Here is an 18,337-nt window from a genome sequence, read left to right on the forward strand (position 1 = left end):
GTCTGTATAGCACATGTTGATAAACATTGGCAAATGTAACATTATGGTAAGTCCCTGTGTTGATATTGTTGCTTAATGCTTTCTCTGTTGTGTTCCTTTTTCAATTGCAAGCTACAGCCTGTAGAGAAATAAAGTTACTTGCCCATAATCAGAGGCAAACCTGAGCCCACATTGCAGGACTCTCAATTCAGCTATAATTAACTGTTGTACCCTTCAACTTACCATTCCCTATGGTAGGCACTGAGGGTACAAGTACCAATAGGACAATATATTTACTGTGAGAAGGGTACAGTCTACTTGGGGACCAGTAGTGATGGAAAATTCTCTAAACAAATGGTTGATTTACCAGGTATTTAGTCTCAGCCAGTTTCCTATTGTTATGTGATTATAGGTTTATCGGGCACAGCAAAAATCAAAGCAAGGGAAGAGGGAAATTCCTCTGGATCCATGTAGGTTAGTGTGAGTACAGACTACTCGGTATTCTGGGGTTAGGTTGGCATAAAACCACCTTCACACCTGTGTATGTGCAGAGTGAGACCTATAGCAGTGTCTGCACAGAAAATGGAGAGTCAAGGAAATGGGCCATATGCATCAGAGGATGGAAATGATAGTCCAATTTTAGGCACACTAAATAGGCACTAAATTAGGCACAATAAATCTAGTGTCACTCAGATTTATCTAGGGGAAAGGGATAATGAGGAAAGTCTGAGAAAAACCATAAAGGGCTATTTGGATCCCTAAGCAGAACTAGGGAAGTATCCACCTGGATTAAGTATAACTACAAAGCAGAAAGTGACATTCTCCATATTTCTGAAAGGGCAAAATGGAAATTCAGACCACTGAAGGTTCAAGAGAAATCAGTGGGTCTTTGTCATCTTTAGGATTCTAGCACATCAGCAGTGGTAGGGACCAGTGGAGGGAGCAAAACCTAGCAGAAGGGGAAGGAATACTTAGCAGCCATGGCATTATCCAGGGAAAAGGGGCACAGAAGCATATAGAAAGGTTACCCACTTGGCATTAAATTATACTCCAGGGTAGGCATACTTCTCGGGCTCTTCTCTAAATATGAAGGGCACTTAAAGTGTCAGAACCTTGCATGTATGGGTAGAGCCAGCCACAGAGGTTCTTTATTACCTCATGTTCTTTATTACCTCATTTGATTCCCACACTAGTCCTGGAAGGCATATATTATTTTCATTTTATAGATTAATAGGCTGATTGTAAAGAAATGTAGCTGTAATGATTACTAGGTTTGTGCTTCTAAATAAGAGATCTACAAGAGGTAAGACAAGATTTATGTCTTTAAATGTTTCTCAAATATTTGTTGATTGTCTCCATTCCCTTTATAATCCAATTGGCAAGTTCTTTGCCTCTTACTTTTTTCTAACATATATAATACATATGTATTCATTTTGGAAAAATAAGAAAAAACAAGTAATCAAGAAAAAGTTAAAGAAAATAAGAAAACTATATATGTATATAATGTGCACACTTTTAAATGAGATAGTATATCTATAGATTGCTTTTTAACTGCTTTATTACCTTCACAGTATGTAACAAACATCTTTTCATGCAAGTTGATGAAACTCCCCTGCTGACAGAAAAACTTGCAGACTAAGTCAAAATGAAATATCTAATCAGAAAAATGACAGAACACCACAGGTTCACAGTAAAGGGTACATCAAGAAAATACAACTTTGGGAAGCAGGGGGGTTATTATTATTAACCTTAGCATTCAAGGCATAAGGCAAAACTCATCATGATGGTCATGGTGAGGGGGATCTCCTATAAGTATGCGCAAACTGTACCTCAGCTGAAGTTCCCTAATTTTCCTCCTTAATTCTCTCATCTCCTCCATGAACCGTTCCATATCATCTGCATCTCCGTCTATCATGTGAAGGTTATAGACAAGCCTATTGGGCATGTCCTCTCTACCATCGTGGGCAGGTGGGGCCCAACCCGCTCTAATATTTCCTCTAGGCTCCTGGCCTTCTCCACCTCCCAAAGGGTGGGCTTCTTCTTCATTCTGCACTGGAGCCTGATCTTCTCCTTTGCTTTCCTGGGGGACACTTTCCATGTTGAGATTTTTTTTCTTGCTTTTCCTAGGGGATAAGAAGCAAGAAGGATGGAATGCGTTTAACAACAGAATTCAGAGCTGTCAGAAAAGGTTTTCCCATCTGAGAGATTTCGTGCGCCCTCTAGGGGACGCTCCAGACCCAGCCCTGCTACAAAGCCCACCATTTTCCCCATAAATTCTTCCTTAGGCCCGTGCTCACACATCCTGCACTTAACTAGGGCAGGAAAGGCAGTGAGTCCCCCAGGTTCTGTCCTGATCCCTGGTAATCCTACACCAAAGGGCCCCAGGCAGCCCCCTACCTGCAGGGATCAAAAGCAGTCTTCCTCTTTTAGCCTTGAAATCTGCTGCGCCAAGGAACCTGAAGACCTGCAGACAGAAATGCGACAATGGCCAGGACTGATTAGTTGATCAATATCAGAGGCACCAGCTTTGTTGTTGATTTAGGACTCCGCTAATCAAATGTTGCCACTTCCTCTTTCTCCTCCATAAAGTATCACGACTTCATTTTCTGCCCTGTGATGTGCTCCATAAATAGGCATTGTAACCAAAGATGATTATTCCAAACCAGTTTCCTCTCTTCTTTAGGCCCCTCCCCCCCCCCCCCCCGTCTCATCCCTCCCGTCACCTAATTACCATATCTTGAATGCAAATGGCCAACTTGTTGGGCGGGGGAGTCAAAACCGCTTGCTGGATGGTGACGTTGTTTATTTATAAAGAATTTCAACGTGGCTGCGACGCAGCAGCCTTTCTAGAGTTCACCCTCCTTTCACTGCCCACCATTTTATGCATCAAAATGGATGAAGGGCAAAGAGGTAGTGTGGGAATTGCAAACCTGTACCCGCTGAGATCTCAGGACTTTGTCTTGCTTACCCCAGGGACCACAAGCAGCGCCCAGGCTTACACCGACTTGCAGGGGTCAGAAACAAGTTTCCTGCTCCCCAACTATATCCCTCAGTCGGAAAGCCCCCACTCGACTGCCTCCTGCGCAGAAGGGAAGTGTTCTCCTGACCTAATTCCTGTCCCTATCCTCTGCAGCAACGCCCATCCCCGCCCCTTTGCCCCCGTTTGCCGCAGCCCACCATTTCCCGCTCCAAAATGGACGAACGGTGGAGAACCGATACCAGAACAGAGGCCTAGAACCGTGACGGGGTCGACCATCCCCAGGGTCAACGGTTACGACCCCCTCCCATCGCCTTGCAATAATCAGGCTTTTTCCTCGCTCTCCCCTTCTCTGGCCCTTCCCTTCCAGACGCCGGATCGCCTACGAGATCACCACTCCTAGGACATCCCAACTGGTACCCATTCCTAACTGTTGGCCCCTCTCTGTCTCTTCCCACCAAGTCCTCCACTTCTTGCACCATATAAATGGGTATTGGGGACGGGGATAGGGAAAATCCAGCTGGAACCGCTCTGGTCTTAGCCTTCTGCCACCCCAGTCAGCGCCCACCAACCTGCTACGGATCAGGTTCAGCTTCTACAACTTCCTCCTTCCCTGGGCTACAGGCTCTCCCGCCTTCAAGGCAATAGCGAGCCAGCACACAGCCACAAACGACTACCAGACTGCAACTAGGAGGAGACACTAATCTACGCGTCAGCTGTAGGTCTCCTAAGGGCCACGTCACTGTGAACTCAGATAACCAATTATGGTTCATACCTGCATTGCGGCCAGAGAGTGGGGAGCGGGAGCATGGGCGGGGCCACCTTTTTCTCCATCCCTGCCTTCTCCCCACAATAACACAGCCCCCCCCCCACCTTTTTCCTCCTGTTTAGTAGTCTTTAGGACCAAACAGGTCATAATATTTAGTACTTTGTATTTGCCTTTGCCCTGACTTCTGCCGGAGCCTTTAAATAATTACTTCTTTCTCTTCTATACCATTAAAAATGCCCACTTCCCTCCACTCCCCTGCAAGAATACCCCAAAATTATCCCTAACATCGAAGCTAGGAAGTATGGAAAATACATAGGAAGTGACTTTTTTTTTTTTTTACTTTATATATTTTTGAGAGGTTGAGGGGAGAAGGGCAGAGAGAGAGAGAGGGAGACAGAGAATCTCAAGCACTCTAATGCAGAGCCCAATGGGGGGCTCAAAAAGAATCAGGAGATCATGACCTGAGCCTAAATCAAGAGTGGGTCACTTAACTGACTACTGAGGCACCCCAGGAAGAGACATGTAAAAAAAACAAAAAACAAAAAAACTTTTATTTCCCTCTTTCTTTTTTTATGGGGAAGGGTGGTTGTTTTTGTCTTGTTTCCCATTAGCATGCATTCAGTGTTTGGTTGTTATAATCAGACAATACAATTATTTTCAGCTGAAAAATAGGGTTTCAGTTGTAAAAACTTGGCAAGGCCTGCTTCTCCTGACAGCAATCCCCTCCTCCCCCCATTTAAGGACTTTGAATTATAAACCTAAGCTGATGGTTCCTCTTGTGAAGGGTCTCTTTGAGGTCTTTCCATGAGGTGAGACACTGAGTCTTGCTGGTAGATTTTCATATCCTTAGAACCTGTGACAAACTTATGGTCTCCTCTTAATTATATCAGTGCAACTTCACTTTACAAGACTCTAGCATGGCCTTCAAAATAGAACAACACTGAGGTCTTCCAACAATCCAGAACAATAATTTGAGAAAGTTACGCTGACAGTTGCAAAGTATTGTGAAGCTATAATATTAAAACATGTTATAACAGAATAAATATAGAACAAATGAAACAGTAGAGAAAGGCAATTATCAAGAAATATAGAGAAATTTTAGAGATCTGATTCAAATATTTTGAATTAGCAGTAAGAAGTTACATTACTGAAGGAATGGTGGTGGGATAATTGGTTAGCTATTTGGGAAAAAAATGAAGTGTCTTATTCCTGTTATATGCTTAAATACAGACATAAAATGTTTAGATAAAAGGACATGAAACTATTGAAAATAGTATATACTAAATATTATTTTGTATATAGTCTTAGGATGAAAAAGTTCATTAAAACTATAGTACCAGAGATAGCCATGGCCAAAAGGCATTGGCACAATCCTGCTGGGACCCTCTCAGTCCAAAGTACCATGTAGAATGTGCCTCAGAATTATCCCAATTATTGATGGAAAACTGGGGTATTTATCCATAGATGTGGGTCATTTATTGGTAGATGTTACTCTGGAAATGTTAAAATCTCTGACCCTTCAAGATTGTCCTAAGCCTGGGTTGAGCAAGCTCCCAAGATGCCAGAAAAAGTCCTCAGTAAAATTAGTAAAACTAAATACAGACAAAGAAATATACTATTCAGGGGTGCCTGGGTGGCTCAGTCGGTTGAGTGTCCAACTTCAGCTCAGGTCATGATCTCACAGCTCGTGAGTTTGAGCCCCACGTCGGGCTCTGTGCTGACAGCTCAGAGCCTGGAGCCTGCTTCTGCTTCTGTGTCTCCCTCTCTCTCTCCCCCTAACCCACTCACATTCTGTCCCTGTCTGTCTCAAAAATAAATAAACATTAAAAAAAGAAATATACTATTCATATTTTATTCTAAATCAGTCCAAATATTTTCCTTTAAAATAAAGATAATACACATCCATTCCTATATTTATAGATATTTGTGCTGTTTGTAGTTTTGACCATAAGAAAGAATGTTGATTGAACTTCTTTGTACATAGTTTTTCTAATACTAATATGTATTAAATTAAATTCCTAGGATTGTCATTGCATATGACTATGGATGCTTTTAATTGTCATAGAAATCAGCCTTGAAAATATTTTCTCAATTTGCCATGTACAGTGTATGAACATTCCTGTTTTCTCATGTGTATACCAACACTGAGTACTACCTGGTTTATTGTATTTTTAAAATTTTGTTCAAGTTTGTTTTATTTTTTTCTTATTTCATTTATTTTATTTGACTTGTGGTGAGCTCAGGATAACATACAGAGAAGTTGAATCACTCTGTTGTACACCTGAAACTAAAGTAACATTGTGTATCAACTGTACTCATATAAAATTAAATTTGTTGGCAAGGTCATCAGGTAATGTTTCTAAACCTGCCATATCATAACAAATAGCTCAGATTAAGATTCTTAGACTCTTCTCTGAAGATTCTAGTTTAATAAATTGAAGCCAGGCCTGGGAACCTGTGTTTAAGTTCCTTAAAAAAATTCTTAATATGAGGTAGGTTTAGGAATCATGTCACAGGCAAAAACACAAACTAAATAAAGAAAAACACCTTCCATTATTATATAAGTAGTATTTTTTTAAAGAACATTGTTACAAAATAATTTCAAAGTTACAGAATGGTGTTGAAAGTAGCACAAAGAACCCCCACATATCCTTCACTGTATTCCCCACTGTTAACATTTTGCTACATTTGCTTTATTATTTTCTCTTCACCTAGAAGGACACATGATTTTTTTCTGAACCATTTGAGTTAGTTGAAGAGTAAATGGTCATTTAAAATTATTTAGTTCAATTAATTTAATATAAAACTTTCTTAAATTATTTTATTTTTTTGCCTTTGGAGGTTTCTTTTATAAAATTTGAAATATATACATAAATGTGTAATATATAAAGATAAATATTTTAGTATATGGTCTTACTAAATGTTCTTTACTCACTATTATATTCATATAATTTATTTATGCATCTATTTTAATGTAATAGCATATCATAAATTATTTTCAGGTTAGTAATAGTTTAAGCACTCTGTTTCTGATGTTTCAATAGTGTTCAAATGATAATTTATTTAACCAATCCCCAATTAATTAATATTGGTATTATTTCCATACATTTACAGTTACTGGTCTTGTTTCAGTAAATGTATATATGCAGATTGCCCTCAAAAAGATTGTCCACACCTTACCAACACATGTTGTAATCAATCACATTAATTTATGAAATACTGAATCATACAAAACAAGGTTGAGAGAATAAAGCATACATCCATGCTTTTATACTATATACAGTTTGAAAAAATATATAAAACACATACATACAAACACATACAGTCATTTTTATAATATTTTACATGTGTGTGTATATGCATATAAATACATATATATCCATACATAAACAAAGCATATAAATAAATATATATCCATACATAAACAAAAACACAACCTGCTTTTATTACAAATCATGTTTTTGAGATTCATCTATATTGGTTTATAGATAGATGTAAGTCTTTTTTACAGGAGTACAGTGTTCCATTGTATAATTGTATTGCTCGTTTTTTGTTTTCCTATTGACACACAATTAGATTTTTCCTTTTTTTTCTGTTACAAGCATAGATTCAGGAAACATCCTTGTGCATGCCTCCTTTGTACTTCCTTCACTTGAATAGCAAAATTTCATATTTGTTCCGTTTGTTTATTATTTTTAGATTTTTTTTTTTTGGTAAGTCTGATCTCCCAGGATTTTCCAAATCTTCCCTTTTTTGGGTGGCATTCTAGATATGCAAATTATACATAGGTACATTGGTTTGTCTTCTGGAGGTTTTAATTTAGTATGTTTGGAATGGAATGTGACAATTTGTAATTTAAGAAGGACCCCAGATAATTTTTAAGATCAGGCAAGTTTGGAACCCTTTAATGAGGTTTAAAAAATTATTTCTTTAGGGGCGCCTTGGTGGCTCAGTTGTGCGTTCAACTTTGGCTCAGGTCATGATCTCACAGTAAGTGAGTTCAAGCCCCGGGTTCTGTGCTGACAGCTCAGAGCCTGAAACCTGCTTCAGATTCTGTGTCTCCCTCCGTCTGTGCCCCTCCCCCTCTGGCGCTCCGTCTCTCTCTGAAAAATAAATAAACATTAGGGGCCCTTGAGTGGCTCAGTCAGTTAAGTGTCCCACTTCAGCTCAGGTCAGGATCTCATGGTTCATGGGTTCAAGCCCCCCCGCCCCCCACTCCCCGTCAGGCTCTGTGCTGACAGCTCAGAGCCTGGAGCCTGCTTTGGATTTTGTGTCTCCCTCTCTGTCTGCCCCCCCCCCCCCGCTCGTGCTCTGTCTCTCTCAAAAATACATAAACATTAAAAAAATAAAAAATAAAGAAATAAACATTAATTTTTTTTAAAAATTTGCTGATTTATGTAATTTGCTGATTTATGTTCTTTAATTTTTGGTATAGTTCAGCATCTATTCTTAGATATCTTTATTGCCCTTAATGATTGTGTTTTACAAAATACAGTAATAAAGATATATATAATATAGAAAGTAAACGAGTTTGCTATATATGTTTCAGAAAGTTTATTTTGTATGTATTTCTGCATAGGAATACTTTCTTAGCTCAAGCAAGGAGGAAATACACTTAAAATTGTTCTTTAATATTTAGGATGTTACTTAGCTTCTCAACCAAGTAGCACTTAAGCACAAAATTTTAGGTTGAAGGGAAAAGTTTCAAAGTGAATACATTTTTTTTTTCTAAGTTTTCCATAAAAGCAAACAATCTATTTTGGTAAGCCTTGAAATTGGTACACACACACACACACACACACACATTCCTCATTGATCTGTAATTTCTACTTCTTCTATTTTTGTCTGTTCTTTTAAAAATATTTTTAAAATCTTAATAATTGAGTTATTTTTCAAAAATAAAACGATCCAGTTTGATGTATATTATTGGAATTCATTTTCTATGCATATGCTAATGTAAAGGAAAATTTTATTAAATCTGGGCAGAATTACATCGTAAATGTGAGTTTCTCCTTTAAGGATGGTACAAAATTATGCTTAACAGACAAATGAAAGTTTGAAGAAGAATGAAGTTTTAGAGTCACTACATTTTTACAATTTACTCTGAACAAGAAACTTTTGTTCACCACTCAACTAAGTTTTTTTTAAAAAATGAATACAAATGTTTTCTAATGCTAAAAGTTGCAAAAATTTCATGGGCATAAATGATTATTTGTCCTTTTGTTATTTTAAATGTTTTAAAACATTTGAAACATTGTAATATAGCATGAGTAATACAGTAATGATTAGTTGGAAAATTATTGTTTCAAAAATTTTATCAGCTGATGTAACATCCCTTTTTTAAGCTTAGTAAGACTTTGTTAAATAAAGCTTTGTACTCAAATGTTACTAAAACTCAGTTTTTCTTGATAATATTAGTAAGAATGGTTTAAGATAAATATCCCTTCTGTAGTAGAAATAAAGATAATTCAAATGGTTTTTCTAATCTTAGACACATTAGGAATGCTGTTTGCTTTATTAAAATATGTTAATAAAAATAACACATTATATATATTCACATATTTCAATTGAATCATATATACTATAGTGAGACTTGCTTTTTTTTTTTTAACCTAACAGTATATTTGGACATAGTTCCATGTAATAAATACAGTAAAACCTATATTAGTTTCTATTATTGTGAAACCAAGTACCACAAACTTGGAAGCAGATACAACAAAATTTACTAGAGGTCATATCAGGCACAGCATGGCAGGGTTCTCTTCTCAGAGAATCACAAGGCTGAAGTCAAGGTGTTGGCTTGCTGTGTCCTTATCTAGTGGCAAACCTAGGGAAAATCTGCTTTTAAACACTGTCTTGTTATTGGCAGAATTCAGTTCCTTGAGGATGTAGGACTGAGGTCCCGATTTTCTTACTAGCTATACCCAAGGACAGCTCTTAGCAACTAGAGGTTGTTTTCATATTTTATGATATGGTCCCCTTAATCCCAACAAGAGAGAACCACCGTTACTTTAAATCTCTCTAACACTTAGAATTTCTCTAACTTCCACTTCTGCTACTAGCTGGAGAAAATTATCTACTTTTGAATGGCACATGTGATTAAGTCAAATCCACCCAGATAATATCAACATTATAGGGTCAATTCATTTGGGATTTCAATTACATGTGCAAAATTGAATCACAGAAGTACTTTGATTAGCATTTGATTGAATAACCAGGGGCCTATAATCTCGTGTGTGTGTGTGTGGGGGGGTGCATCTTAGAATTCCCTCTGTATCACTATCTAAATCATTTTTCTTTTTAAATTGAGGTAAAAGTTACCTATGTAAAATTCAACATTTTAGCCACTTGAAAGTGCATGATTCAGTGGCACTTAGTACATTCACAGTGTTTTGTAACCATCACCTCTATCTAGGTCCAGAAAATTTTCACTACCCCAAAAGAAAACTCCACGTCTATTAAGTAATCAATCCCCTGTGCTCCCCCCACGCAACTTCTGGCAACCACTAATCTGCGTTCTGTATTTATAGATTTTCATATTCTTGATATTTAATATAAATAGAATCATGTAATTAATGACCTTTTGTGTGTGGTTTCTTTCACTTTACATAATGTTTACATAAGTTTCACCCATGTTGTAACACATACTAGTACTTCATTCTTCCTTATACTGTATGGATATGCCCCATTTTCTTTATTGATGCAGCAGCTGATGGACATTTGGATTGTTTCTATCTGCTGACTATTGTGAATAGTGCTGCTAAGAAAATCTGTATACAAATTCTTGTTCAACACCTGTTTTCAATTTTTTTTCTAGTATATATCTAGGGATGGTATTGCTGGGTCATATGGTAATTCCACATTGAAGTTTTTGTCAAGATATTTGATTTCTAGTTACTATTTTGTTTACTTCTGAGATAATATTTGTTATTTCCTTATTTCTGCTCATTTTTGGTTTAGTGTGCTCCTCTTTTTGAATGTACATGTTTAGAGCTATTCTCTTCCCTTTGAGCACTGCTTTTGCTGCATTACATGAGATTGCTATGTTGTGTTCTTGTTTTCATTTTTTTTTCAAAGTATTTTCTAATTGCCCTTGTTATTTCTTCTTTGGCCCATTGGTTTTGTGAGTGCATTTAAATTTCTTCATATTTGTAAATTTTTCAGGTTTCCTTCTCTTATTGATTTATAATTTCATCCAATGTTATTGGAGAAGATATTTTTGTATGATTTTAATCTTTTTTAAAGTATTGAGATTTGTTTGTATCCTAATATATGGTCTATCCTGGGGAATGTTCCATGTGTACTTGAGAAGAATGTGTATTCTTGTGCTTTGGGGTTAGAATTAGACATGAAGTTAGACATTCTATGTATGTCTGTTTGGCCTAGTTGGCTTATATTGTTGTTCAAGTCCTATATTATCAATCTTTTGCATTATTGTGCTATCCATTAATGGAAGTGGAGTATTGAATTCTTTATCATTTTAGAACAATTTATTCAATTATCAGTTTTCCCTTCTTATATTTTGGGACTCTGTTGCTAGGTGTGCATATGTTTATAATTATTATATCTTCTTGATGGATTATCCCTTTTAAGAAATGAAATGATATTTGTCTTTCTATGACTTACTTCTCTTAACATAATACTCTCTAGCTCCATCCATGTCATTGCAAATGGGAAGATTTTGTTCTTTTTTATGGGTAATACTCCGTTGTTCATACATACCACATCTTCTTTATCCATTCATCAGCTTATGGACACTTGAGTTGTTTCGATAATTTGACTATTGTAGATAATGATGCTATAAACATTGGGGTGCATGCATCCTTTTGAATTAGTATTTTTGTATTCTTTGGGTAAATGCCTAGTGCTGCAATTCCTGGATTGTGGGGTAGTTCTATTTTTAACTTTTTGAGGAAACTTCATACAGTTTTCCAGAGTGGCTGCACCAGTTTGCATTCCAACACTACAAGAGGGTTCCCCTTTCTCCACATCCTCTCCAACACCTGTTGTTTCCTGTGGTGTTGATTTTAGCCATTCTGACAAATGTGAGGTGACATCTCATTATGGTTTTGATTTGTATTCCCTGATGATGAGTGATGTTGAGCATCTTTTCATGTGTCTGTTGGCCATCTGTGTATCTCCTTTGGAGAAATGTCCACTCATGTCTTCTGCCAATTTTTAATTGGATTATTTGTTTTTTGGGACTTGAGTTTTATAAGTTCCTTATATATTTTGGAAACTATCCCTTTAACAGATATGTCAATTGCAAACATCTTCTCATATTCCACAGGTTGCTTTTAACTTTGTTGGTTGTTTCCTTCTATGTTCAGAAGCTTTTTATTTTGATGAAGTCCCAATAGTTTATTTTTGCTTTCTTAACCCTTACTTCAGTAGGCACATCTAGAAAGAAGTTACTACAGCCAATGTCAAAGAGGCTACTGCTTGTGTTATCCTCTAGGATTTTTATGGATTCATGTCCCACATTTAGGTCTTTAATACATTTTGAGTTTATTTTTGTGTATAGTGTAAGAGAGTGGTCCAGTTTTATTCTTTTTTTTATTTCTAAAGAGGTTACTATTGGGATTACAATTAGTATCTTCAATTTGTAACAATCTAACTTGAATCAATACCAACTTAGTTTCAATAGTTTATATAAATTTTCTTTCCATACAGTTTTATCCCTTCCTCTCTATGTAGTTATTGCCACAAATACACCTTTTACATTTTGTATCCATTAACATAGATTTATAATTATTGTTTTATGTTTTTGTCTTTTAAACCACATAGAGAAAGAAGGAGGAGTTACAAACCAAAAATATAATACAATGTTAACTTTTATTTTTATCTATGTAGTTACCTCAACTGATGACCTATGGGTTTGTGTCAAGATTTCTAGTGTGCAAGGATAAGGTGTACAGTATTTTATAGGTTTAGTGATCTAGTGGGTAGGTATTCAGAATAAAAGATGAAAGTCATGTGAGACGTGATAAGGTGACCATGAAATTCCTACTTTTGTAACTCTTAGAAATATTTACTATATGCTTTTTGATAAATAATTCAAATAATAAAATGTATGTGAAGTAACAATGTAGGAATGGCCTTCCTCACTCTTTGCAAAAGACACTCTTTGCAAAAGTCCTGTTAGCCAGGTAACAACCCTGTTTCTGTCAGACTCCAGGTATGACATCTGGGTTAGTCACACTGTCTCTAATGCTCCCTAGAAACAACATATTTCCTCACTCATCAGGTCTTATTTACAACTTATTTACAACTATCTAGGATAACAATGAAGTAATGAGAGTGCTAGGGGCTGCTCAGGTTTGAGTGGTGAGGCAGGGCCTTTTGGTGTGGTCCTGCTGGTTCATGACTGGAGAGAGTAATCAAGGATATACAACATATAACATCACTTATAGAACAAACAGCATCATTCGCTACTTTGAAAAGGAATAGGGATTTTTGGTAGGACAAGTACACAAAACAACTGGCTCCTTGGGTGGATGAACATTAGCCCGATAGGATAAGCTTTAGCTTCCTGCACAAGCTGTACTTCTCACCTTAGTCCAGGCCAGAAAAAAAAAAAAAAAAGAGTAGGATGATAATGACAATCCAGTGGCTCCTTTCAAAGTTTTTGTTTTAGAACCATGGATCACTTCATGAAAGCCTCTTCTGGGACCTTGATCATAGTCTACAGAAAGTGAAGGGAGAGCGTTGGGAGATCCTGAGTGCCAGGAGCCCTGAGTTTCATCCCAAAACCAACCAACCTCTGTGTTCTTGGCCTAAATTCCCAGATAAAACCTTAAGCAGAGAAAGAACTCACGTAGCTCTAATATAGTCCCAGTGATAGTCGTGAGGCATCTGGAAGGGTTGGTTGAAGGACAGACAACATCTATTAGGACCTAAGTGTCAACAGTCTGACCGTTAAGTGTCATTCCCTAGCCTATGTGACAAAAATATGCCTTTAAATTTGCCATAGGGGCGCCTGGGTGGCTCAGTAAGTTAAGTGTCCTACTTTGGCTCAGGTCATGATCTCATAGTTCGTGAGTTTGACCCCCACATAGGGTTCTGTGCTGACAGCTTGGAGCCTGGAGCCTGCTTCTGATTCTGTGTCTCCCTCTCTCTCTGCCCCTTCCCTGCTCATGCTCTGTCTCCCCCTCTCTCTCTCAAAAGATAAATAATAAACATTATTTTTTTTAATTGTCATGAAATATGCCCTAGAATGAGTACTGAGGCACAGTGTGTATTGGGAAAAAAAAAGTCTTGTTTATCTAAATGTCAGTGATTGAACAGGGTCCATGGAATTCAGGAAATTACTGTTCACCTGTTCAAAGTGCAAAGTTGAGCATAGACCTAGAGAAGGGTGTCAGTTCTGGCTTGAAGAAGTTATTCTGTGTCTATTCAGGGCTGGTGCTCCTCATAATAAGCTCATCATTAGAGATATTTGACTTCACACCACTGTGGGAGCTGAGTAAGTAGTTTCTGTAAGGCTGTCTTCTTCACATCTGATGCTGAAGCTTTATCACCAAAGTGCAGGCAGTCAGAAAGAGAAGTTGCTGTAAATGTGGGGAGAACAATAACAAGCTATAATGCATAAGCACAAGCTGGAGCCCTTGAGGACAGAATATGTTCTCAGAGCCTCTGTAGTTAATGGCATGGGTGTTATGCAGAATCTGAGGTCCTTCAACACATATCAAGTACACATACCAGACAGAAGAGTCAGAAAAGCAAAGAGGATCCAGAGGAAATTTGGAACAGCTGCAGGCTTGACCAATGTCTCATGCCATTGAGGTGAGCCAGCCAATAAGCAATGTCTGTGAACTATAAAAATGGTGATGTATGGAATTGTTGTATCACTATAAGTGTACACCTGAAAATATAACACTGTATGTTAACTCTACTGAAATTAAAATTAAAAAAATTATGGAGTTTCAGGGCATCTGGTTGGTTCAGTTGGTTAAGCATCTGACTTTGACTCAGGTCGTGATCTCGCAGTTCATGAGTTCAAGCCCCACTTTGGGGCTGACAGCTCAGAGCCTGGAACCTGCTTCAGATTCTGTGTCTCCCTCTCTCTCTGTTCCTCCTCTGCTTTCTCTCTCTCTCTCTCCTCTCTCTCTCTCTCTCTCTCTCTATATATATATATATATATATATATCCCAAAAATAAATAAAGGTTAAAAAGTTTTTTTAAAATGATGGAGTGTCTTCACTTCCACCCTCAAAATCTCCCATAGTAATCTCTCTTGTGACTCATTCTAACCTCAGACATCCAGGTAAGTGAATCCTAGAAAATTTAGTCCATTCTACTCAAGTTGACACATTTAAAATATCCACAATATGATTCCACTTATGAGGCACTCTGGTGAAGGCAAAGATATAAGGGATAGAAAACTACTCAGTGGTTGCCAGCAGATAGGTGTGGATAGAGGTTGTGACTACAAAGTGGCCTGGGGAAATGTCTTGACCTGATGGAACGGTTCTATATCCTATCATCCCCACTGAAATGAAGGTGACCATGTCAAGAGCAGGATCTCTCATCTCATCTTTGGCTTACACAATTCAGCCACTTAATAACACTTCAAAGATGAAGATGCCCTCCTCACCAGTATGTTCCTCCGTGCTGTGGGGAAAGGCATGTTTTCTGAGTCCCTAAAATCAGTTGCTTGGTCCAACCTCATATTGACTTAAAAGACATTTTAATTCAAGTGACCACAGGTGATAACTTTGGCAACTATTTTTACCATTGAATTCCACAAAATACCAATATTTCATCCTTTAATGTCAATTGGATCCTTACTATCTGCAGATCCACCTAGGCCAGATAACCATCCCAGATCCCCCTTCAGGGCTTTTTGCCTATAACCAATTTTAGTGTCAGTAACTTTATTAATCAGTGTTCCCTCTTGTCAATGCTAGAATTAATTCTGGCTATTTTATAAAAATGAGATATCTTTAATAAAATATATTACATAGCTTATAAAACAGCTGTGAAGGCCAGGAAACTAGGCTTAGATGCTGCCCAGCCAGGGCATGCTATGGGACTGTTATAAGGAAACATCACTCTTTGTCCACTACTTGACATGTATGGCAGAAACTGAATTCTAGACACTCTGCCATGTTTGTTTCACAAAAAAACAGATCTCTCCCAACATACATAGCTGACCCATGTCCTTAAGCCATATGTGTCTCCCACATAATTCAGTTACACCTCCAAGTCTCAGGATGGTGTATATGCTTGATACAACCAACATCAAATTTAGGAGTCTAGCTGCAAGAGGCTCTGGCACACATGCACGTACACACACACACATATTTATATATGTCTCCTTTCTTCTTTTTAGCTTTTTAGACTTTATAGCATGGGAAATCAAATAAGAGTGTTAGGGTCATTTCCAAGTGAGCTAACAGTATATTTCAAATTCCTTATTATTTTATTTTTTGCTATTGTTGATGGCATATTCACAGTGAAAATCGTATTTTGCATTTGTTGTAATTGTTTTGTGCACAGTAGTCTTACATACAGCAAAGTTACTAATATATATAATTAAATATACTTCTTATATAGATTCTCTTGGATTTGTATATGAAAACAATCATATTAACAGTTTTGTTTCTTTTCACTTGTATACACTTAATAATGTGTCTATGTATTTATTTTGTCCGACTGCACTGGCTAGGGCGCTCAGTACCACATTGAACAAAAATGGTTATATGAGTCATTCTCTTTCTTTTCTACTTTTAAAGAGAGTATTTTTAATTTTATGATTAAGTATGGTGTTTACTGTAGTTTCTTTAATGTCCATTTATCATTTTAAAGAATAACCTTTTATTCCTGGTTTGCTGGTTTATTGTTGTTTGTTAATTGTTTTTTGTTTTCTATTAATAATATTGTTGTTTAACTTTATTGTATACCTTTTTTCTGGAACTGTTTTTGAGAAAATTATCTTTTTTCTTATTTATTTTATGAATGTGGCAAATTACATTATAGACTTGCCAATGTTAAGCCAGCATTGCATATTTAGGGTAAACACAGCTTTGTCATGCTATACTGTTTTAGCCATTGATGGATTTAGTGTATCATTATTTTATTTAGAATTTTGCATTTATATAACTAATTGATATTGGCTAGTAATTTTGGCTTTTCACACATTCCATTTCTGTAATACTTTTTTTTAAGTTTATTTATTTATTTTGAGAGAGAGAGAGCAATAGAATGTGAGAGTTGGGAGGGGGGTGGGCAGAGAGAGAGGGAGGAGAGAATCCCAGGCAGGTTCCATGCTCAGCACAGAACACAATGCAGGGCTTGATCCCATGACCACGAAATGATGACCTGAGCCAAAATCAAGAGTCAGACGCTCAACCGACTGAACCACCCAGGTGTCCCTGGAATACTCTTAATATTAATAATATTCTGTTTATTTTTGACTCATTTGGAAAAGTTACATTTTTTCCAGAAATGTAACCATTCCATCTTAACTTCTACATTTTCGAATATTTTTTCATAATATTCTCTTATTTCTTAAATCTTTGTTGTAACTGCAAACATGGCAACTTCTTCATCACAAAAGTAACTTATTCATGGGTTTTCTCTAATTTTCTTTATCCGTGTTGCCAGAGGGTTCTTTATTATCCTATCTCTCTAAAGTGCTGACAACTAGAATTCTGTTGAACTCTTCATATCTGTTATCAGTTTCACTAATTTCTGCTTTTATTTTTATTAATTTTCCTTGACAATATGGAAAAAAATGGCATTATTTTTATTAAGTAAATCATTAATAGTCTTTCGATCTATCATCAAGTTTTATTCTTAATTTTTATCCTTGAATATAACAGACACAGAAATATCCAATACATTCATTTTATTTTTTTTTTTTTGGAAGAGAGCTGTGGCTTATCAATGCTGAAGTTTTCAGCCAAGGCTGTCATGTCTATTCATTTGCTATATATATATATATATATATATATATATATATATATATATATATAGTAAAGACTTTAAGAGAATAGCGTACAATGTAGAAAGGAGTATAAAAATACCACTGACTTTATTTTTTTATTATTTTTTTAAACTTTTATTCAGTTTTGAGAGACAGAGATAGAGCACGAACGGGGGAGGGACAGAGAGAAAGGGAGACACAGAATCCAAAGCAGACTCCAGGCTCTGAGCTGTCAGATGACAGTCCAATGCGGGGCTCGAACTCAGGAAGCCTGAGATCATGACCTGAGCTGAAGTGAGACGCTTAACCGACTGAGCCACCAGGTGCCCCGAAATACCACTGACTTTAAATTCATACCTATTTATATTGAAATACTGGTCCTGTTACTTATTACCTGTGTGATTTTATGCAAGTACTCCATCTATCTGAGTTTCAGTTCCATCGTGCATTAGTTGGTGGTGTCGTTTGCCAAGTGTTCACATTTCTGCCCTGTTCCAGGAACTTGGTGGATGCGCTTTTGCTCAACCCCCTTTTTAAGAGGCACTAGTACATGTGACTAGTTCTGGTTAATAGGCTCAGAGAGACATGTATTTGTGGGTGAGAACATATGGTTGTTGGTTTGAGAAACTCCCTCCACTCCAGTGCCCTCTTCCCCTTAGGCACAGCGATTGACAATTTTCTA

At 37.0% G+C, this 18,337-nt stretch overlaps 1 protein-coding gene across 3 annotated transcripts; it reads right to left on the minus strand.

Annotated features, from left to right (window-relative positions):
* Positions 1-1,519: 1,519 nt before the first annotated feature.
* Positions 1,520-3,678, minus strand: BEX5 (brain expressed X-linked 5). Of its 3 annotated transcripts, none has more exons than XM_053201472.1 (2): positions 3,529-3,678; positions 1,520-2,443 (listed from the first exon to the last, which is right to left on the minus strand). In XM_053201472.1, the coding sequence occupies exon 2, from the start codon at positions 2,075-2,077 to the stop codon at positions 1,736-1,738; it is 342 nt and encodes a 113-aa protein (XP_053057447.1). In that variant the 5' UTR covers positions 2,078-2,443; positions 3,529-3,678; the 3' UTR covers positions 1,520-1,735. The 3 variants fall into 3 exon arrangements, with proteins under 3 accessions (XP_053057447.1, XP_053057448.1, XP_053057449.1); XM_053201473.1 differs by lacking the exon at positions 3,529-3,678 and adding an exon at positions 2,948-3,098; XM_053201474.1 differs by lacking the exon at positions 3,529-3,678 and adding an exon at positions 2,711-2,852.
* Positions 3,679-18,337: the final 14,659 nt, after the last annotated feature.

Source organism: Acinonyx jubatus, chromosome X (genome assembly GCF_027475565.1).
Source record: "Acinonyx jubatus isolate Ajub_Pintada_27869175 chromosome X, VMU_Ajub_asm_v1.0, whole genome shotgun sequence".
Taxonomy (NCBI): Eukaryota; Metazoa; Chordata; class Mammalia; order Carnivora; family Felidae; genus Acinonyx; species Acinonyx jubatus.

Excerpts from the sequence above, each read along its gene's own strand:
- BEX5 (XM_053201472.1), bottom strand. The coding sequence starts at position 2,077 with ATGGAAAGTGTCCCCCAGGAAAGCAAAGGAGAAGATCAGGCTCCAGTG.